This window comes from Apium graveolens, chromosome 3 (assembly GCF_009905375.1).
Source record: "Apium graveolens cultivar Ventura chromosome 3, ASM990537v1, whole genome shotgun sequence".
Taxonomy (NCBI): domain Eukaryota; kingdom Viridiplantae; phylum Streptophyta; class Magnoliopsida; order Apiales; family Apiaceae; genus Apium; species Apium graveolens.
The window spans coordinates 18,805,455-18,823,328 of NC_133649.1; the positions used below are offsets into that span (position 1 = coordinate 18,805,455).

Here is a 17,874-nt window from a genome sequence, read left to right on the forward strand (position 1 = left end):
TAAGTTATTTATTTAATGGTTGTAATTTTTTTATAAATAAAAAAAAATTAATCTCGTTGTTGTACATGAGTATAAAGTTAGTATATTGTAATGAGTTAATTAAGCAAGTTTTAGAATAATTTTATTCTATATCAATATTAGCCTCTATCTCAATTGATTGAAGGCACATGTCTGGACATATGTGTCCCTTGTTCAATTCTACAAGCCAACAATATTTTTTCATATTTATTCAAGTACGGTCGCAAAATAGTAATTTCGAATTATATGTTTATCCTAAAAAAATTAAGCCTATCGAACTTTTTATGACCCGAGATTCGAGTTTGGGTTCGGATGAACTTGAGTTTGTGCTTGAACCCGAACATTTTTAATCGAGTTCGAGTTTAACAGTTTTCGACTCGACTCGGATTGATTATACCCTTAGTTGCTACACGAGTATAAAGTTAGTATCTCGAAGCGAGTTAATTACCGGAGTCTCGATAATTAATAAATTATTATTATACGATAAGATATTATCAACAAGTTAATATGATAATATATCATCAACAAGAAATTATTTGTTTGATTTATAAATTAAAAAAATAATTATAATCCCATTATTGCACATGAGTATAAAGTTATTATATTATAATCAACTAATTACCCAAGTCTTAGAATAATTTTATCATATATAAATATTGAATTATATAGGTTTAGTCACCCAAAACAAAGAAATAAGTATGTAACTCAATAGTTGATGTTATCAAAATATAATTAAATGAACATCTAGCTCATTTGGTTGAAGTCATATATTTGTTATAAGTGTGCCATGGGTTCAATTCTTCATGTAAACAATATTTTTTCATATTCATTCAAATACGAGAGCAAAATAATAATTTCGAATTAAATGTTTCCCCACGAAAACAAGAAGTTATTTATTTAATGTATCAATTTTAAAAAATAATTTATTTAATGCATCAATTTAAAAAAATTATTATAATCCCGATGTTACACATGAATATAAAATTATTATATTGTAATCAGCTAATTATCCAGTATTAACTCAATAGTTAATGTTATCAAGATATAAACAAATGAGTTTCTAGCTCAACGGTTTGAAGTCTAAGTATGTCATGAGTTCAATTCTCCATTCCAACAATGTTTTTCCATAATTTCGAATTAAATGTTTCCCCCAAAAAAGCAATGTTGCAGTAGATGTTGCACTTCAGATTTAGAGCTGTTTTGAAAAATACCCAAGGTCAAAAATATTTTTATTAAAATACTGTTATTTTTTAAAAAAAAAGTAAAAATACCTTTTTATTTATAAAACTACTATTTTAAAAAAAATTGCAAAAATATAATTTTCTGCAACTATATTTAACTACATGCAACCTTCGACCTACCTTCGCCCTGTTTGATTTTGGTTAATTCTGTATTTTAACAAAAAAATCAAAATATATTAAAATTGCAAAAAAAATAGAGAAGTTCGTATATTTAATAATTTCTCTAACCTGCGATTATATATACTCTGGAAAGTACTTTAAATACTCATTAAAAAGAAGAAATGATAACTCTGTACTCTCAACATTTCTGTTGTTCTTGTCACATGTCATGTACATAGTTCGAAATTTCAACAGTAAAAAAAGTAAGGAAACAATAAACTAGCTGCTTCTCTCAAAAAACCAGAGACATATTTCTGCAATTTTCCGCACAAACGGAAAGAATAGCAGTCTGTACAAGAGCCAAGAGTAATATATATGTACTGGAAAGCATGGGGGTGTTTGTAGCCACCAAAGTATCTGTTCACCCTTCAAAACGATATGATATAAAACTCGCTGTCACATTTCAATATATATATGTGATTCACGTTTTGAGGAGCTCAGACAATTTGCAGGTTACTGGCTTGAATTTGCCAGTCCAACCATGTTGAGCATGTTACGCTCTTCCTTAAATCTCTCCAAAACAGAACCTTTAAGACCGTTATGTGTTTCTTCTTCAGATCCCTTTGGCACAACTCCCCAACATTCTATCACTTCTGGGCATATACGGTCAGTCTTGGACAAACAAGGGCTGCCGAAAGTGGTGCAAGGGAAGGTATGTCCTTGATCAAAGTTTGCGGAAAGGAACAGGCCTAGGTGATTTGCTCGGCCGCCGAAACCAATGCCGTTAGGGATGCTCTCGGAGCTAAAATTCATAGCACACTGCCAATGCAGCAAATTTATCAAACTGGATAGAGTAACAAATGCAAGGGCGCTAAATATGATATCCGTACAAAAGAATTTAGGGAACAGGACAAAGTAACATAATTTCCCTTATCTGATGAAATTATCGCCAAGTAGGAACTGCAAGCAAATTTCAAGCTCTTAAAAGTATAGAAGTATCACATAATGATTTGTGATGGTCTTTACAAACTACTTAAATCTCATGACCTGAAACACTTGACCTCCCCCACCCAAAGATTAAAAGGAGAAAGGCATATCCATGTTAAGAACCACTACTGTATTATTCAAGACCCTCGACCACTCCCTCTGCAGTCTTATCTCTAATAATTTTGATAATAGGCTGCACTTGGTTTTCCTTTCATTCCTATCTAGGCAAAAACAATTGCATTAGAAGTTTTAGTGTTAGTTAAAGGAGGGATAAGAGTGTAGGGAGGGAATGACGAGAAACATGGTGGAGTGAAGAGGATTAGCGAAGCAGAGAAGTAGAATGCATGAGCCTTCTGGAAAAAAGTGATCCAATTGCAGCCGAAAAATTGCAATGTGAACAAAAAAAAAAAGAAGAGGGGTTTTTACTTTTTGCTTATTAATAGTGTCATCTTTCCCCACATTTGGAAAGCAAAATTATCTGCAAAATATATTCAAAACGTGGCAATCATATGGATACTTTTAATGGGTGAGGGGGAGAGGGGAGACTTACCCACTGTATGTTATTATTCGCTCCAGTAGGCCTATAGATAGATGCCTTAGGGTACAGCTGAAAGAGGAAAGACTTCATATCCCCATAAAAGTCAGCATGTCTCTCCCAGGGTTGAGAAGCATAGCCTCCATATATGTAACCATCATTATCCTTGACAACGAATACAGTTGGTCCTTCGTTGTTTCTGCATTTAGTAAAAGTGTACTGAAAACTTGATAGTTTAAGCAGCAAATTGAAGTCAATAGCATGTACTATAGCAATCTCTATGGTGAACTAGGACAAAGGTCGTATCATGGACTTGCATAAGATAAAACAGCATGCCACATTTACGTAATTTTCACATATCACCCTTAGATAGAGCAACATATAGATTCATCTCCGCATTTATCCGCTTCATACATAACTAGAGCAGGAGAGATGGTTCCACACAGATATTCAAAAAAGTTTTTAAGAGATAGAGTAGCCATACCATGGATGGCAACAAAACCATTGGTCAAAAGGCGAATCTCAGAAATTCAACAATGAATTTAAACTTTTTTGGTGAGATAAAACAACTAGTTGGTCACTAATTACAAGTAAATTTCACAAGCTAGTTGAATATTAAAATATATCCAATAAGTTTCTGGTGATGTAAAGTCACCCAAAATTTTAAATAAAGAAAGATTAGGGAATTTGAAATACATATTAAAAACTAGACACTGCAGTACATTGCATACCTTGACCTGTTCGAGATCATAAATAAGGTGAATTTAAAATTTGATACAGAAAAGCAAATGCTACTCACGATATATTTCCCAAGAACGTGCTGAAACTTAAGCCATGAACTGCACTGTGGTACAAAAGTCTCCATTCACCCAGTTCCTGGTGCGAAAGGGTTCCTCCTATGTGCCAAGCATATTCTTCCCTCAACAATAACATTTTGGAATCAAAATTTTCAGGTAGTAACAGATGAGGAACTTGAGAACCTGCTGAGTAAACAAGTAATGCATAAGAGCGTGGTAATACAATCTGACAAGGGTGCCTTAAAATAACATTCCCGCATGCCTTACTCAAAAGTCGAAAGTAAGGTACGGGGAATATTACTACAAAGATTTATATATCTTAAACAAGATTATAAATCGTGATTCTAAAACATTAACGACCTGGATCAGAAAGCTTCAGCAAGCTCCCGAGAAACTTCCTAACAGATGGTAGAAGAGTGCACCATTTTTTGAAATCCTCGAAACACATAGCACATCCTTCATCGTCCTTTGATAAATTTGCAGCATTAATAAATACGTCAATGATTTCAAGATGTGATGCAGAACCAGGTTCGGATCGTTTGTTAGGAAAAACATAATCAAACAGCTCGTTAAGCACGGCTTCAAGATCAGACCTGCCAGAGTTTAAAGAGCTTTAAAGTAAAAAATATAAAGCAGGAAATTACAAAAATAGTTTAAACAAAACTGTTCTAGAACTAGAAGGAAATGATTTCCAAGCTATAAGGATGTAGGTTACTATAAAAGAATAAGTTAGTATTATTTGATAGATAATAAGTTTAGTAAAAGGAATTAAATCAAACTAAAAGTCTCATGTAACCTAAATCACCATACTTGGGGACAGAGTTATATTTTTAAGAAGAACAAATGCCAAAACATCTTCCATAAATAGAAGTTGGTGCCTTTTGAAATAAAAAGTTGCAGTTTAAATATTGTTTATGTACAAGAATATGTCATATTACTGAATTAAAATCCATGATAACAACTCAAAGAATTAAATAGAATTTCACTTTCGCTATGTTTTTTTCTTGTTTCCCTCAATAAGCTTGGTCACTGAGATTGAGGACGATGGGAGGTACAATTTCACAGATAACCTCGGTCATGCCGGTTGGTGGTTTGGGATATCTATATTCTGTGTATGTTACATTAAAGGGGTCGTCTAATTTGAAACAGAAAGAGCAAAGACAATCTTCATGGGTTTATTTGTTCGAGTTGGGGCAGCTTTACAATGGATCCAGCATGTACACTAGAGAAAGCAGTAGATTACCTAAAAATGCTAACAAATTTTACTGAATTACTAAATGAAATAGTGAGAGCTGCAGTTTTACCGTTTTATATTATCATCACCATTGACATCTAGTAACTGATAAATAAATTCTTCGATATCATCTCTGGTTCCTTTCTCATAAATCCCCTGCAATATGAGAATTGTGTGTTGTGAAGTAAATCCATATTTCAGTCTTCGTCTAAATAGGGGGGAAATGTCCTTTGTAGGGGTTAAATCATCTTTGATATTTCACTTCTACAATTATGTATAATTTGACAGTTCCAAAGGATTAAATGATTGATTATTGTTCACCTGAAGCACTAGGTTAAGACATCGGATCTGTTTAAAGGGAGAGTTGTTTCTGAATTGATAACGAGTATTGTCATCGGATCTGTTTAAAGGGAGAGTTGTTTCTGAATTGATAACGAGTATTGTTGACCAGAAATAGGAACTCTCAATTATTTGAAGTATATAATCAACTGAGTTCCAGTAAAATATAGTCTTCTTTAAACAGAATTGTTTCGGATGCCATAGTTGTGCAAGATGAGAATCAGCTATATTATTATTTACCTCCAACCATAGTGTCTTTTAGTAAAAGACTAAAAACTAGTACTATGGCGATGAAAATACAGTGCCCAAATTCAAAAAATTTCTTCTTGTTGTATTTCACACCAAAAATAGATTTTTTTAAGAGCAAAACCTTTAGTTAAATGATAATTCTTTTCTTCGGTGAATTGGAACTTGGAAGCTCATCTTAATGCTGTTATATCATTATCTATTCAGGTTAATCAGCTTGCAAAACTTAACGGACTAAGTGCAATAAGGCTAATTGCCTAACAACCAATCAGCTTGCTGATAATAATGTAGAAACAATTGCACAATCAGAAAAGTAGTACATGAAGTGCGGAGTGCAAACTCAAATGGAAGGACTTGATACGAAAGTACCACGTTTATGTGTTTCAAAAATCACAACTTCTAACCACTAATCATGGCACAATATAATTAAACATCTGTCTATAAAGTATAAACTGATATGCACGGCTAAACAAGAGAAAACATGAAACTGATCGAGATTAAAAGAACCTACTTTGGCAATTACAAGGTCCTCAAAGGTGAGCTTTTCATCACCACGTTTCTGTGTGATTAAATCAAACATTCTGTCTCCAAGTAAACCATGTAGTCCATAATATTTCTGTAAAATCAAGTGGACAGTTAAATTGTACAGTAAAAAGTAAAAAGATGAGATTAAATTTTCCCAGGAAAAAAAGAACGGGAATTACTTTAAAAACGGAAGGAGATATGTATTGGTGATCACTGTGTGATTGAGCAGCGAGAGACTGGAACAAAGATTTCAGGTCTTCTAGATACTTCGGAATAAAGGATCTACAACAGAGGTAGCAGTTAGATAGAGGGGGGGGAGAGAGAGAGAGAGAGCGGGAGGGAGGGAGGGAGGGAGAGGGAGATAGAGAGGGAGAGGGAGCGAAAGAGAGAGTGAGAGGGGAGAGGGAGATAGAGAGGGAGAGGGAGCGAAAGAGAGAGTGAGAGGGGAGAGGGGGAGAGAGGGGAGAGGGGGAGAGAGAGAGAGAGAGAGAGAGAGTTGGGGGGAGATGGAACCTGGTGGCGGAAATGAAACGAGGATCAGAGGAAGAAGATTCAGAGTTCCCCATTGTATTATAGCTCCGGCGTTCTCCTCCGTGGTTCTGCTCTGTAATCCGGCACGTACGTCTGTCCCAATGATTGGGCTAGTAGCGGATCATATAAGCCCGGTTGATCGGCCCGATAATTATCGTGTTACGTGTATATAAAAAAAATCATAAATTAGTATACTATTTTTTTGACGAACAAGTAGGATTTTATTAACTTAAATCACTTGCTAATACATTCATGACTTCAATGGGAACATCCGTCCCATCAAACACTCGATCTGAAAATGAACACGATATTTTTGCTAAGCTATGAGCTGCCATGTTAGCAGACCGTTTAACGAAAAACAAATCAATTTGTTTAAACTTGACATCAACACCCTACAAGGCTACAATCTTTCACTATTCTGCTAAACGGAGAAGTCATAGGAATGTTAATCCTAATTGTTTGCACTGAGACCAATGAGTCCGATTCTATAACCACCTAGTTCCACTGTCTCTCTTTCACCCAACTCAATGTCTCTTTGATCGCCATTACTTCCGCAACTTCCACTGGAACCTTCTCCTACTTATACTTTGATAACGCCTGAATCAGACCTCCGACATGATCTCTCGCTACAATCCCCAACCCAAAAGCATTTTGTTCACTAAAGTAACAACATCAACATTGACCTTGATTAAATCTGTCTACGGCTTGACCCATTTCTGACCTTCATCTCCTTCCATCAAGTGTTGAAATAGAGTTTTAGTAGATAATTTTTGGGCATACATCCATTGTCCAAGGTACTGAGATGTTGAAGATACTAAATTATTAGCTTGAGTATGCTTTTGATTCCATACTAGATCATTGCGAGCTTTCCATATACCCCAACAAAGAGTCAAAATTTCTGCTTGTTTATCATTCTCTGTAACTGCATAAACATGAGACAACCACTGCATAAAATCTTGCCCCTCATGCACATCGTGTAATACTTTCATCCAACACTGACTAGCTAAATGACACTGAACCAGAATATGATAAACTGATTCCTCCTCCATGTTACAAGCTGGACAAGTGACATTCACCGACACATATTTCTGATACAATGCCAGTTTAGTAGGAAGAATATTCGAACATGCTCTCCAGATAAAATTTAGAACCTTAGGAGGTGCCTTAGTTTTCCAAATTTTTCTCCACAAGCTATCGTTGTCTTCCCTTCTCCATAAACTCTTCTGAGCTTGAAACAACCTATATTCGCTTTTCACTGTGTACAGACATGTGCTTTCTTTACTCCAGTACAGCTGATCATCCATTCCCACATCACTAAGAGCAGTTTCATAGGTTCGATTTTGATCGTGAACATTGAACAACTCTTGAATTACCTCTTCATTCCACCCTCGACCATCAACATGCATGATTGACGATAGCTTCATTCCTTCTAACCTCTGATCTGTAGATGAAATATACGGATTATCATCATTCTTGAGCCAAGGTTGGTCAAGAATATTAATCTTGCTACCTCCCCATATCTTCCATCTAGCCCCTGCCTTAATAACCACTTTACCCTCCCATAAACTTCTCCAAATATAGTTGGGATTATCCCCAAGAGGAGCAGCTAAAAATTCATATTTAGGAAAATAACGTGCTTTATATAGTTTATGTTAGATTTTTAACGCAGCGGGGTCATGGCAAAACACTTTTACACATACAAAATCCAAATAAAAGCATATAAATCGTGAATAAAAATTCGAGGGATCGAATCTAACCTTTAAAAATAATTTGGAGACAACGATCAGAGATCCTTAGCAGTTGCTCCTCAAGTGTGAAACATTCCACCGGTATCCACCAAGAAAACGATGTTAAGGAGGAGGAAGGAGGTGGAGAGAATTGGGTTTTCCAAACTTTTTGGGTTTCGGGTTTGATGTTGGTTGGAATAAAATAGGGTCTATAATAGTGTATTTATAGACAAAATTTTCAGCTGAAATTTTCCCATAAATAATATTATTATTATCCCATTTATTATTCTCATTAATAAATAAAACACCTTTTAATTATTAATCCTTTTTCTAAACACTTTAGAAATAATTCTCTCTCTTGATTTAATTTCCAAAAATTAAATCCTTTAATTAATAATATTAAGAACTTTTCTTAATTAATTTATAATCAATTAAATCTCATTTAATCAATTATTAAATTTGTCAATTATTTATTTATTTCACAAATAAATAATTATTAGCCATTATTAATTAATTTCTCCACCATTAAATCATTCTCTTTTTATGGTGTGACCCTGTAGGTTCAATATTAAGCCGGTAGTAGAAATAAATAATAATAAAACTATTTTATCATTATTTATATAAATTCTCTAATTTATTAAATATGATTAATTAATTAATCACATTTATTCTACATCGTGAGTGATGCTTCTCAACATATCGCGACTATCCGGATAATATGAATTCACTGCTTAGAATATCAAGAACCTGTCAGTGAATAGTTACCGTACAATAAACTCCTTCTACCCAACAATGTCCCGATTAAATACAAGGCATGGATCTCGTGTCAAGCCTATCTAATTCAATCACTTGCTTACCATTTACTATGCGTAGTTCTATGCAAATTAGAAACTCCTTTCTAATTTCATTCACCCTGGCCAGAGATTCCTGAACTAGCATAAGTGGATCAGCCTTGAACATTCGCTTCCTTCACTGGAAGGGGTAGATCCTTTATTGATCATACACTATCTTCGTGTACAAATTCCTATACCCAGAAGAGCCCCAATAATTATCCCTGGAGACTAAGAACTAAAACAAAGCATAGTTCAGTGTACACAAGATGACTATGATGACCTCAAGTCTAAGGATACTTGTACAACTATCACTAAGCGAACAACTGCTGACACGTGAGTGAACTCCATCAGTTGTTCAGCTGGGCGAGTCATGTTCAGTGAACTTATTCTATAATAAGCACCTACATACTAGCTATAGTGTCACCACACAAATGTCTATGAGAACAGACATCCTTCGTAATAAAGCAAACATAGTATGTACCGATCTTTGCGGATTATTAATTACCCGTTAGTAATCCTACGACCAGGAACTATTTAAGTTTAGAGTTATCATCTTTTTAGGTCTCACTATTATGATCTCATCATAATCCATAAAAAGCTTTACTCTAAACTATGATATATCTTATTTAAACACTTAAATAGATAGAGCCCGTAATAAAAAACAAAACAAGTCTTTTATTAATATCAATGAAATCAAAACAGATTACATAAAGAGTTATTCCTAAATCCTAATACCTGATTGGACTTAGGACATATTCCTTTCAATCTCCCACTTGTACTAAAGCCAATCACTCTGGTATCTAATACCCATCCTGTCATTATGACGATCAAAGTGACTTTCATAAAGTAGCTTTGTGAGTGGGTCTGCTATGTTGTTATGTGTGTCAACTCTAATTCAATACAATACAAGAAATGTTATCGCGCTCCCACTAACCCTTTTGTAGACGCATGGTTCATCTACGTTTTTGATAAAATCAAACTCTTTGATTGTCTCATCAAAACGAATGTTCCATCTTTCGAGAAGCTTGCTTTAAACCACATATGGTTCGCAGTAGCTTACACACTAGGTTTTCATTTCCCTTGGAAAGAAAACCATCTGGCTATATGCCAGATCTCATAGTCGTAGTAAGCAGCATTCGCAAGCAAAATCCGAACTGATTTTAACAGGGCTACAGGTAAAAGGTTTCATCAAAGTCAATCCATTGCCTTTGTTTGAATCCTTTTGCCACAAGCCTGGCCTTATAGGTCTCCACCTGGCCATCTGCTATAATCTATCTTTTGTATACTGTATACATAGATTCCATTCTGGATTTCATGGCACTATGCCATTTTTATGAGTCAACACTACTCATAGCCTCATTATAGGTCACAGGGTCGTCATCATCAATGATCGACAACTCATTGTCATTCTCAATGACAAGGCCATATTACCTCTCAGGTTGGCGAGACACTCTCCCTGATCTATGAATGGGCTATTCCACAAAAGGTTGTTCAGTCAGAACAGGTGTTTCCACTTGATCCATAGTAGTTTGTGCTTCTTGAACTTCATCAAGTTCAATTTTGCTCCCACTGTTTCCTTCAAGGATAAACTCCTTTTCCAAGAAGGCAGCATGTCTGGAGACAAACACCCGATGATCGGTGTAAAATTAATACCCTAAAGTCTCTTTAGGATATCCCACAAAACTACATTTTACGGATCGATATTCCAGCTTATCTGGGTCAACTTTCTTGACATAAGCTGGACATCCCCAAATCTTAACGTGTTTAAGACTCGGTTTCCTTTCTTTCCATATCTCATACGGAGTTTGAGGAACAGATTTGGAAGGCACCTTATTCAGTAAATATGCTGAGGTTTCCAATGCATAACCCCATAGGAATACTGGAAGATTTGCATAGCTCATCATGGACCGAACTATGTCTAACAAAGTTCGATTTCTCCTTTCAGATACTAATCTGGAGGAGTCCACTGGGAGACTATACCATTTACTTTGAGATAATCCAGAAACTCTCCGTTCAAGTATTCACCACCTCGATCTAATCGAAGAGTTATAATACTATGTTTGGTTGTTTCTCCACTTCATACTTATATTCTTTGAACTTTTCAAAGGCCTCAGACTTGTGTTTCATCAAACACATATCCGAATCCAGATCTATCATCTATGAAAGTAATGAAGTATGAAAATCCACCCATGGCTTGCGTAGACATTGGTCCACATACATCTGTGTGTACCATTCCTAGCAAATCTGCAGCCCTCTCTCCATGTCCACTAAATGGAGACTGCAGTGCCACTATGAAGTGAGATTTTCATCATCCCTTTTCTTTTATTAGTTTGTCCAATCTGAAGCAAATTATGTCACATATATATACAGACCATTATTTAAAGCACCACGTCCATAAAGAATATTATTTCTAAGAATAGAACATTCATTATTCTCAATAATAAATGAAAATCCAGCCAAGTCTAACATGGGAATAATATTCCTCACAATCGAGGGAACAAAATAACAATTATTTAAAACAATAGTCTTGCCCGTAGGCATATGTAAATGAAATGATTCTACATCTTCAGCAGCAACTCTTGCTCCATTTCCATCAGTAGAATCACCTCCTCTTCCTCAAGAGTCCTACTTCTCTTTGGTCCCTGCAACAAATTGCAGATTTGAGAACCACAGGCGGTATCTAATACCCAAGTAGAAATTTAATTTAATGACATATTCATTTCTATCATGAACATACCTGAATCAGAAGCGGTAGTCTCACTACCCTTCTTCTTCTTCAATTCTACAAGGTAAACCTTGCAGTTCCTCTTCCAATGCCCCACCTTGTTACAGTGAAAGCAAACAACTTTGCTCTTGGGGTCTTCAGCTTTTGGTGGACCGACGTTTTCTCACCTACTTTCTTCTTCTTGGAAGAGTTCCTCTTCCTTTTATTAGTATTGGAACCTTCACCAATTAGAAGAACAGAACTCTTCTTAGGGGGAAAATTCGATTCTGCAGTCTTCAACATGTTGTGGAGTTCAGGCAGACTGACATCCAACTTATTCATGTGAAAGTTCACAATAAACTGCGAGAACGAACTCGGAAGCGATTGCAAGACCAAGTCTTGGCTCAGCTCCCCATCCATGACAAAACCAAGTTGTCCAAGACGTTCAATCAAATTGATTATCTTAACTACATGGTCATTCACAGATGATCCCTCAGACATCCTACAACCGAACAGCTCCTTCGATATCTCATATCGAGCTGTCCTCCCCGCCACATCATACAACTCTTGTAGATGCTTGAGGATAGTGTGAGCATCCATATGCTCATGTTGCTTCTGTAGTTCAATGTTCATGGAAGCTAGCATGATGCATTGAGCAACATTTGCATCATCTATCCACTTACGATACACAACATGTTCATCATTATGTGCATCACTAGTAGGTTCAGTAGGCTTAGGTGAGTCAATCACGTATTCCAGCTTCTCAATCCTGAGAATAATTCTCAAGTTTCGAAGCCAGTCAGCATAATTAGGACCAGTCAATTTGTGAGCATCTAGTATGCTCCTGAGTGATAGTGCAGAAGACATAACGTACAAAGTAAATCTGTAAATGATAAACACATAACAACACTTAGCAAATATTCGATTTCATTTCAAAACACTATATGAATCGGGTCTTTATTCATAAGTGGCTCCCACTAGTTTTCCTAATTTATTCAACCCCCTACATGAAAAATTAAGCATTCACAATGCTAGTGGGAATAGAGATCCTACATTCCATTACACAATCCCGGCTGTGGCACGAAACGCCATGTAATGTTCAATAGGCAGACAACTCTTGTCAATTACATCTAATGTTATTCCCTAATCAAACTTTAGCCTCTTGAATAATTGAGTCACGGCTGTGGCACGACAAACTCAATATTCTAAGTCAAGTCTAACCCAACATTTCGTATAATTAAATCAGTCCCCAAAGGCCCACGGCTGTGGCACGTAACGACCTTTAGATTCTTATTCAATGTACACATCTCTATGTAATAGACAAGTATTTCTTATTTCAAAATCAAAGCCCTCGGCTGTGGCACGAAACGACAATGATTCAAAAATAAGAACTACTTTCTACCATGTTGGAAGGCTATGACCGACACAAGCCCGTTGTGTCATTGACCAATTACTACTTGATATTATTTAATTTTAGAGGGATTATATTACGTTACAATCATAATCATATTATAAAGAGATTCTTCCTTTTAAATTAAATATTTCAAATCAATAATCATTAATCAGATGATTCCCAGATCGGGTGGAGCATTGTCAAGAGGCGTCACTTAATAACCCTTTCTTACAGATATAAATCTGTTGTTGACAGAATCATCCTTTCTCTCATATCGAAAATTCATATTCAATTACGTGTTTCACAAATACAAGAATCTCATGATTGTATTCATAATATTGTTCTTAAGGTTATGAAATAATTTCACTATACTAGGTTGTCTAACAAACGCCTTATGTTTATTTAAGTTCACCTAAATCTATCATCGCATGATAAACTAAGCATATATCACATATATCAACATGAATAAACATCAAGGTAGGCATGTTATATCATCTAGCACATTAGTCTAAGCATTATACATCTCTATGTATCACATGAAGCATTTAAAAGCAATTAAAAAAAGTCAAAAACAACTTTAAAACACTTCATGGAAATATAAACAGTTCAAAACTTTTATATAAACTAAAATTGATCACTCCATTAGATCCGTCTCGGAAAAACGAATCCAACGGTATATTGTACGCCCAAAACGGAGTTACAAAACTCCCAGAAAATCAATTTTAAAATCAACAGAGGGCTGTAACGCATTACAGGAACGCGTTACAAGCTCTGTAACGCATTCCGGTGATGCGTTGCACCCCTTTTAAGCCATTAAAGGGTGTAACGCATTCCTTGAATGCGCCACAGGTGTATAACACATTCCCTGAATGCGTTACACCCCTATATTTTTTATTTTTTATTTTTTTTCTCCGCCGCCTGACAGTCCTTCTCGGTTGCTGTGCCTTTTCTTTCTTTCTGTGCCATCAGTCAGAGTATAGCAGACAAGCAGATAGCAGCACACAGATATATAGCAGATAACACAAATATATATATATATATACTTTATATACATATATTTACTTATTTAATTACGAATTTTAATTAAAACAACTTCAAAAATTCATAATAAAAAATCTATACATCATAAAATTATGAAAAAAATACCCAGACGATCTACAACACTTGTAGAACCCAGATCAACATTCAAAATTATTCTGAGAAACGATTTCTCATCAGACAAAATTAATCCATGATATAACTTGTAAAAATCATAATTAATTCATACAAGCACATAAAATTCTGAAATTTTTACCACAGATCTATATACATACAACCTATGCTCTGATACCATTGTTGGATTTTTAACGCATCGGGGTCATGGCAAAACACTTTTACACATACAAAATCCAAATAAAAGCATATAAATCGTGAATAAAAATTCGAGGGATCGAATCTAACCTTTAAAAATAATTCGGAGACAACGATCAGAGATCCTTAGCAGTTGCTCCTCAAGTGTGAAGCACTCCACCGGTATCCACCAAGAAAACGATGTTAAGGAGGAGGAAGGAGGTGGAGAGAATTGGGTTTTCCAAACTTTTTGGGTTTCGGGTTTGATGTTGGTTGGAATAAAATAGGGTTTATAATAGTGTATTTATAGGCAAAATTTTCAGCTGAAATTTTCCCATAAATAATATTATTATTATCCCATTTATTATTCTCATTAATAATTAAAACACCTTTTAATTATTAATCCTTTTTCTAAACACTTTAGAAATAATTCTCTCTCTTGATTTAATTTCCAAAAAATAAATCCTTTAATTAATAATATTAAGAACTTTTCTTAATTAATTTATAATCAATTAAATCTCATTTAATCAATTATTAAATTTGCCAATTATTTATTTATTTCACAAATAAATAATTATTAACCATTATTAATTAATTTCTCCACCATTAAATCATTCTCTTTTTATGGTGTGACCCTGTAGGTTCAATATTAAGCCGGTAGTAGAAATAAATAATAATAAAACTATTTTATCATTATTTATATAAATTCTCTAATTTATTAAATATGATTAATTAATTAATCACATTTATTCTACATCGTGAGTGATGCTTCTCAACATATCGCGACTATCCGGATAATATGAATTCACTGCTTAGAATATCAAGAACCTGTCAGTGAATAGTTACCGTACAATAAACTCCTTCTACCCAACAATGTCCCGATTAAATACAAGGCATGGATCTCGTGTCAAGCCTATCTAATTCAATCACTTGCTTACCATTTACTATGCGTAGTTCTATGCAAATTAGAAACTCCTTTCTAATTTCATTTACTCTGGCCAGAGATTCCTAAACTAGCATAAGTGGATCATCCTTGAACATTCGCTTCCTTCACTGGAAGGGGTAGATCCTTTATTGATCATACACTATCTTCGTGTACAAATTCCTATACCCAGAAGAGCCCCAATAATTGTCCCTGGAGACTAAGAACTAAACCAAAGCATAGTTCAGTGTACACAAGATGACTATGATGACCTCAAGTCTAAGGATACTTGTACAACTATCACTAAGCGAACAACTGCTGACACGTGAGTGAACTCCATCAGTTGTTCAGCTGGGCGAGTCATGTTCAGTGAACTTATTCTATAATAAGCACCTACATACTAGCTATAGTGTCACCACACAAATGTCTATGAGAACAGACATCCTTCGTAATAAAGCAAACATAGTATGTACCGATCTTTGCGGATTATTAATTACCCGTTAGTAATCCTACGACCAGGAACTATTTAAGTTTAGAGTTATCATCTTTTTAGGTCTCACTATTATGATCTCATCATAATCCATAAAAAGCTTTACTCTAAACTATGGTATATCTTATTTAAACACTTAAATAGATAGAGCCCGTAATAAAAAACAAAACAAGTCTTTTATTAATATCAATGAAATCAAAACAGATTACATAAAGAGTTATTCCTAAATCCTAATACCTTATTGGACTTAGGACATATTCCTTTCAGTTTACTCACTAGACTATCTTGATTCGTCATAATTCTCCATCCTTGTTTCTCCAACATAGCCATATTAAAATCTCTGAAATCCCTAAAACCCAACCCCCTGTAGCTTTATGTCGACTCAGCCTTGACCAATTCATCCAGTGAATTCTGTTCTTATTATTCAAATTTGCCCCCACCAAAATTTTGAGATAGAACGTTCGATGTCTTTCGTGATTTCCAATGGCAAAAGGAATACTCTCATCGTGTATGTTGGCAGCGTTTGAGCTACTGATTTCACTAAAACCTCCCTTCCCCCTTGCGAGATCCATTTGCAATCCCATAGTAGCTATTTTATTTCTTCCCACTAAGCTTGGAAGGCCCAAATATGTACTATTCTCTCCTGTTTTTGACATCTGAAGCAGTTGACATAAACTATCAGCTTCCCTCTCAACCACATTCGAACTGAAAAAGATTGAAGATTTCATAGCATTAACCTTTTGGCCTGATGCATACTCAAATACTTGCAAAAGCTCCATCACTCTAATAGCCTCATCTTCATCAGCCTTCACATACAAATAACTGTCATCCTAGAATAGCATATGAGAGATGCTTGGGGCTTGCCTACATATTTTAACACCATGTATCCATTTCTGGTCTTCATACTTCTTCATAAGTGCTGATAATCCCTCCGCACACATGATAAACAGGTATGGAGATAGTGGGTCTCCCTGACGGAGCCCACAACTTGGAACAATAATGCCTACCTCGTACCTGGCATGAATTACCTGATAAGAGACAGACATAATGTACTGCATAATCAAGTGCACCCACCAGCTGTCAAATCCCAGTTGAATCAACATCGCACTCAAATAGTCCCACTCAAGTCTGTCATAGGCCTTACTCATATCGAGTTTAAGGGTCATATAACCTCCATTTCCTCTTCTTTTCCTTTTAAGGTAATGAATAACCTCATATGATATCATCACATTGTCTGAAATAAGTCGCCCAGGTATAAAAGCATTTTGGTTGACTGAAATTATCTTGTCCAACAATGATTTCATACGGTTTGCCAGCACCTTGGTTATAATCTTAACAAGGACATTGCATAATGATATGTGACGTAATTCATTCATCATAGTTGGGCTCTTCTTATTTGGAATCAATACAATATTAGTTTTGTTGAGACCATTCAGAATGATTCCTTCTCTGAAAAACTTATCCACCATCTGAACCATATCCTTACCCACTATTTTCCAATATTTTTGGAAAAATGCAGGCATCATTTCATCCGGAACACTGTTGTCTTCACCTCCTCCCCCGTAACATCCCTTAGTAACTCACAATTTTGCTCTGGTGTAACTTTTGTTGGAATGCTGGTAACAACCTCCTCCCATTCAGTTCGAGAAGCAGTAAAAAGCTCTGAAAAATACCTGGTAATTTGATCCGGCAGACCTTTTTCCCAATCCACCCACTAGCCCTCTTCATCCTTCAACTGGTGAATTTGATTATTTCTTCTCCTCGAACTCGCAGAAGCATGAAAAAATCTACAATTTTGATCTCCTGAGTGCAACCACGGTTGTTTAGATCTTTGTCTCCATAAAATTTCCCTTTGGTTCAGAATTACCATCATCTTTTTTTAACATCTTTATACCTGATTTGATCTTCAATATCTCTACTTCTT

The 17,874-nt window shown here is 35.3% G+C and overlaps 2 protein-coding genes across 2 annotated transcripts; both read right to left on the reverse strand.

Annotated features, from left to right (window-relative positions):
- Positions 1 to 1,534: 1,534 nt before the first annotated feature.
- LOC141711881 (uncharacterized) lies at positions 1,535 to 6,713 on the reverse strand. Its single transcript, XM_074514579.1, has 8 exons — positions 6,535 to 6,713; positions 6,201 to 6,303; positions 6,008 to 6,112; positions 4,982 to 5,067; positions 4,038 to 4,270; positions 3,680 to 3,860; positions 2,896 to 3,079; positions 1,535 to 2,177 (listed from the first exon to the last, which is right to left on the reverse strand). Exons 1-8 carry the CDS (start codon positions 6,585 to 6,587, stop codon positions 1,872 to 1,874), a joined length of 1,251 nt encoding a protein of 416 aa, XP_074370680.1. The 5' UTR covers positions 6,588 to 6,713; the 3' UTR covers positions 1,535 to 1,871.
- Positions 6,714 to 7,250: 537 nt separating this feature from the next.
- Positions 7,251 to 17,428, reverse strand: LOC141713949 (uncharacterized). Its single transcript, XM_074517507.1, has 3 exons — positions 16,979 to 17,428; positions 16,450 to 16,756; positions 7,251 to 8,158 (listed from the first exon to the last, which is right to left on the reverse strand). Exons 1-3 carry the CDS (start codon positions 17,426 to 17,428, stop codon positions 7,251 to 7,253), a joined length of 1,665 nt encoding a protein of 554 aa, XP_074373608.1.
- Between the last annotated feature and the right edge of the window lie 446 nt (positions 17,429 to 17,874).

What these genes read in the sequence shown, in the direction of transcription:
- LOC141713949 (XM_074517507.1), bottom strand. Translation starts at nt 17,428, where the DNA reads ATGGTTCAGATGGTGGATAAGTTTTTCAGAGAAGGAATCATTCTGAAT. An exon ending in TTATGTCTGTCTCTTATCAG is followed by an intron (nt 16,757 to 16,978) that starts GTAATTCATGCC and finishes TTGTATGTGAAG; the next exon opens with GCTGATGAAGATGAGGCTAT. An exon ending in TGCCAACATACACGATGAGA is followed by an intron (nt 8,159 to 16,449) that starts GTATTCCTTTTG and finishes ATGAATTTTTAG; the next exon opens with CTGCTCCTCTTGGGGATAAT.
- LOC141711881 (XM_074514579.1), bottom strand. Translation starts at nt 6,587, where the DNA reads ATGGGGAACTCTGAATCTTCTTCCTCTGATCCTCGTTTCATTTCCGCC. An exon ending in GGTGATGATAATATAAAACG is followed by an intron (nt 4,271 to 4,981) that starts GTAAAACTGCAG and finishes AAACTCTGGCAG; the next exon opens with GTCTGATCTTGAAGCCGTGC. An exon ending in CGAATAATAACATACAGTGG is followed by an intron (nt 2,178 to 2,895) that starts GTAAGTCTCCCC and finishes CTGCATTGGCAG; the next exon opens with TGTGCTATGAATTTTAGCTC.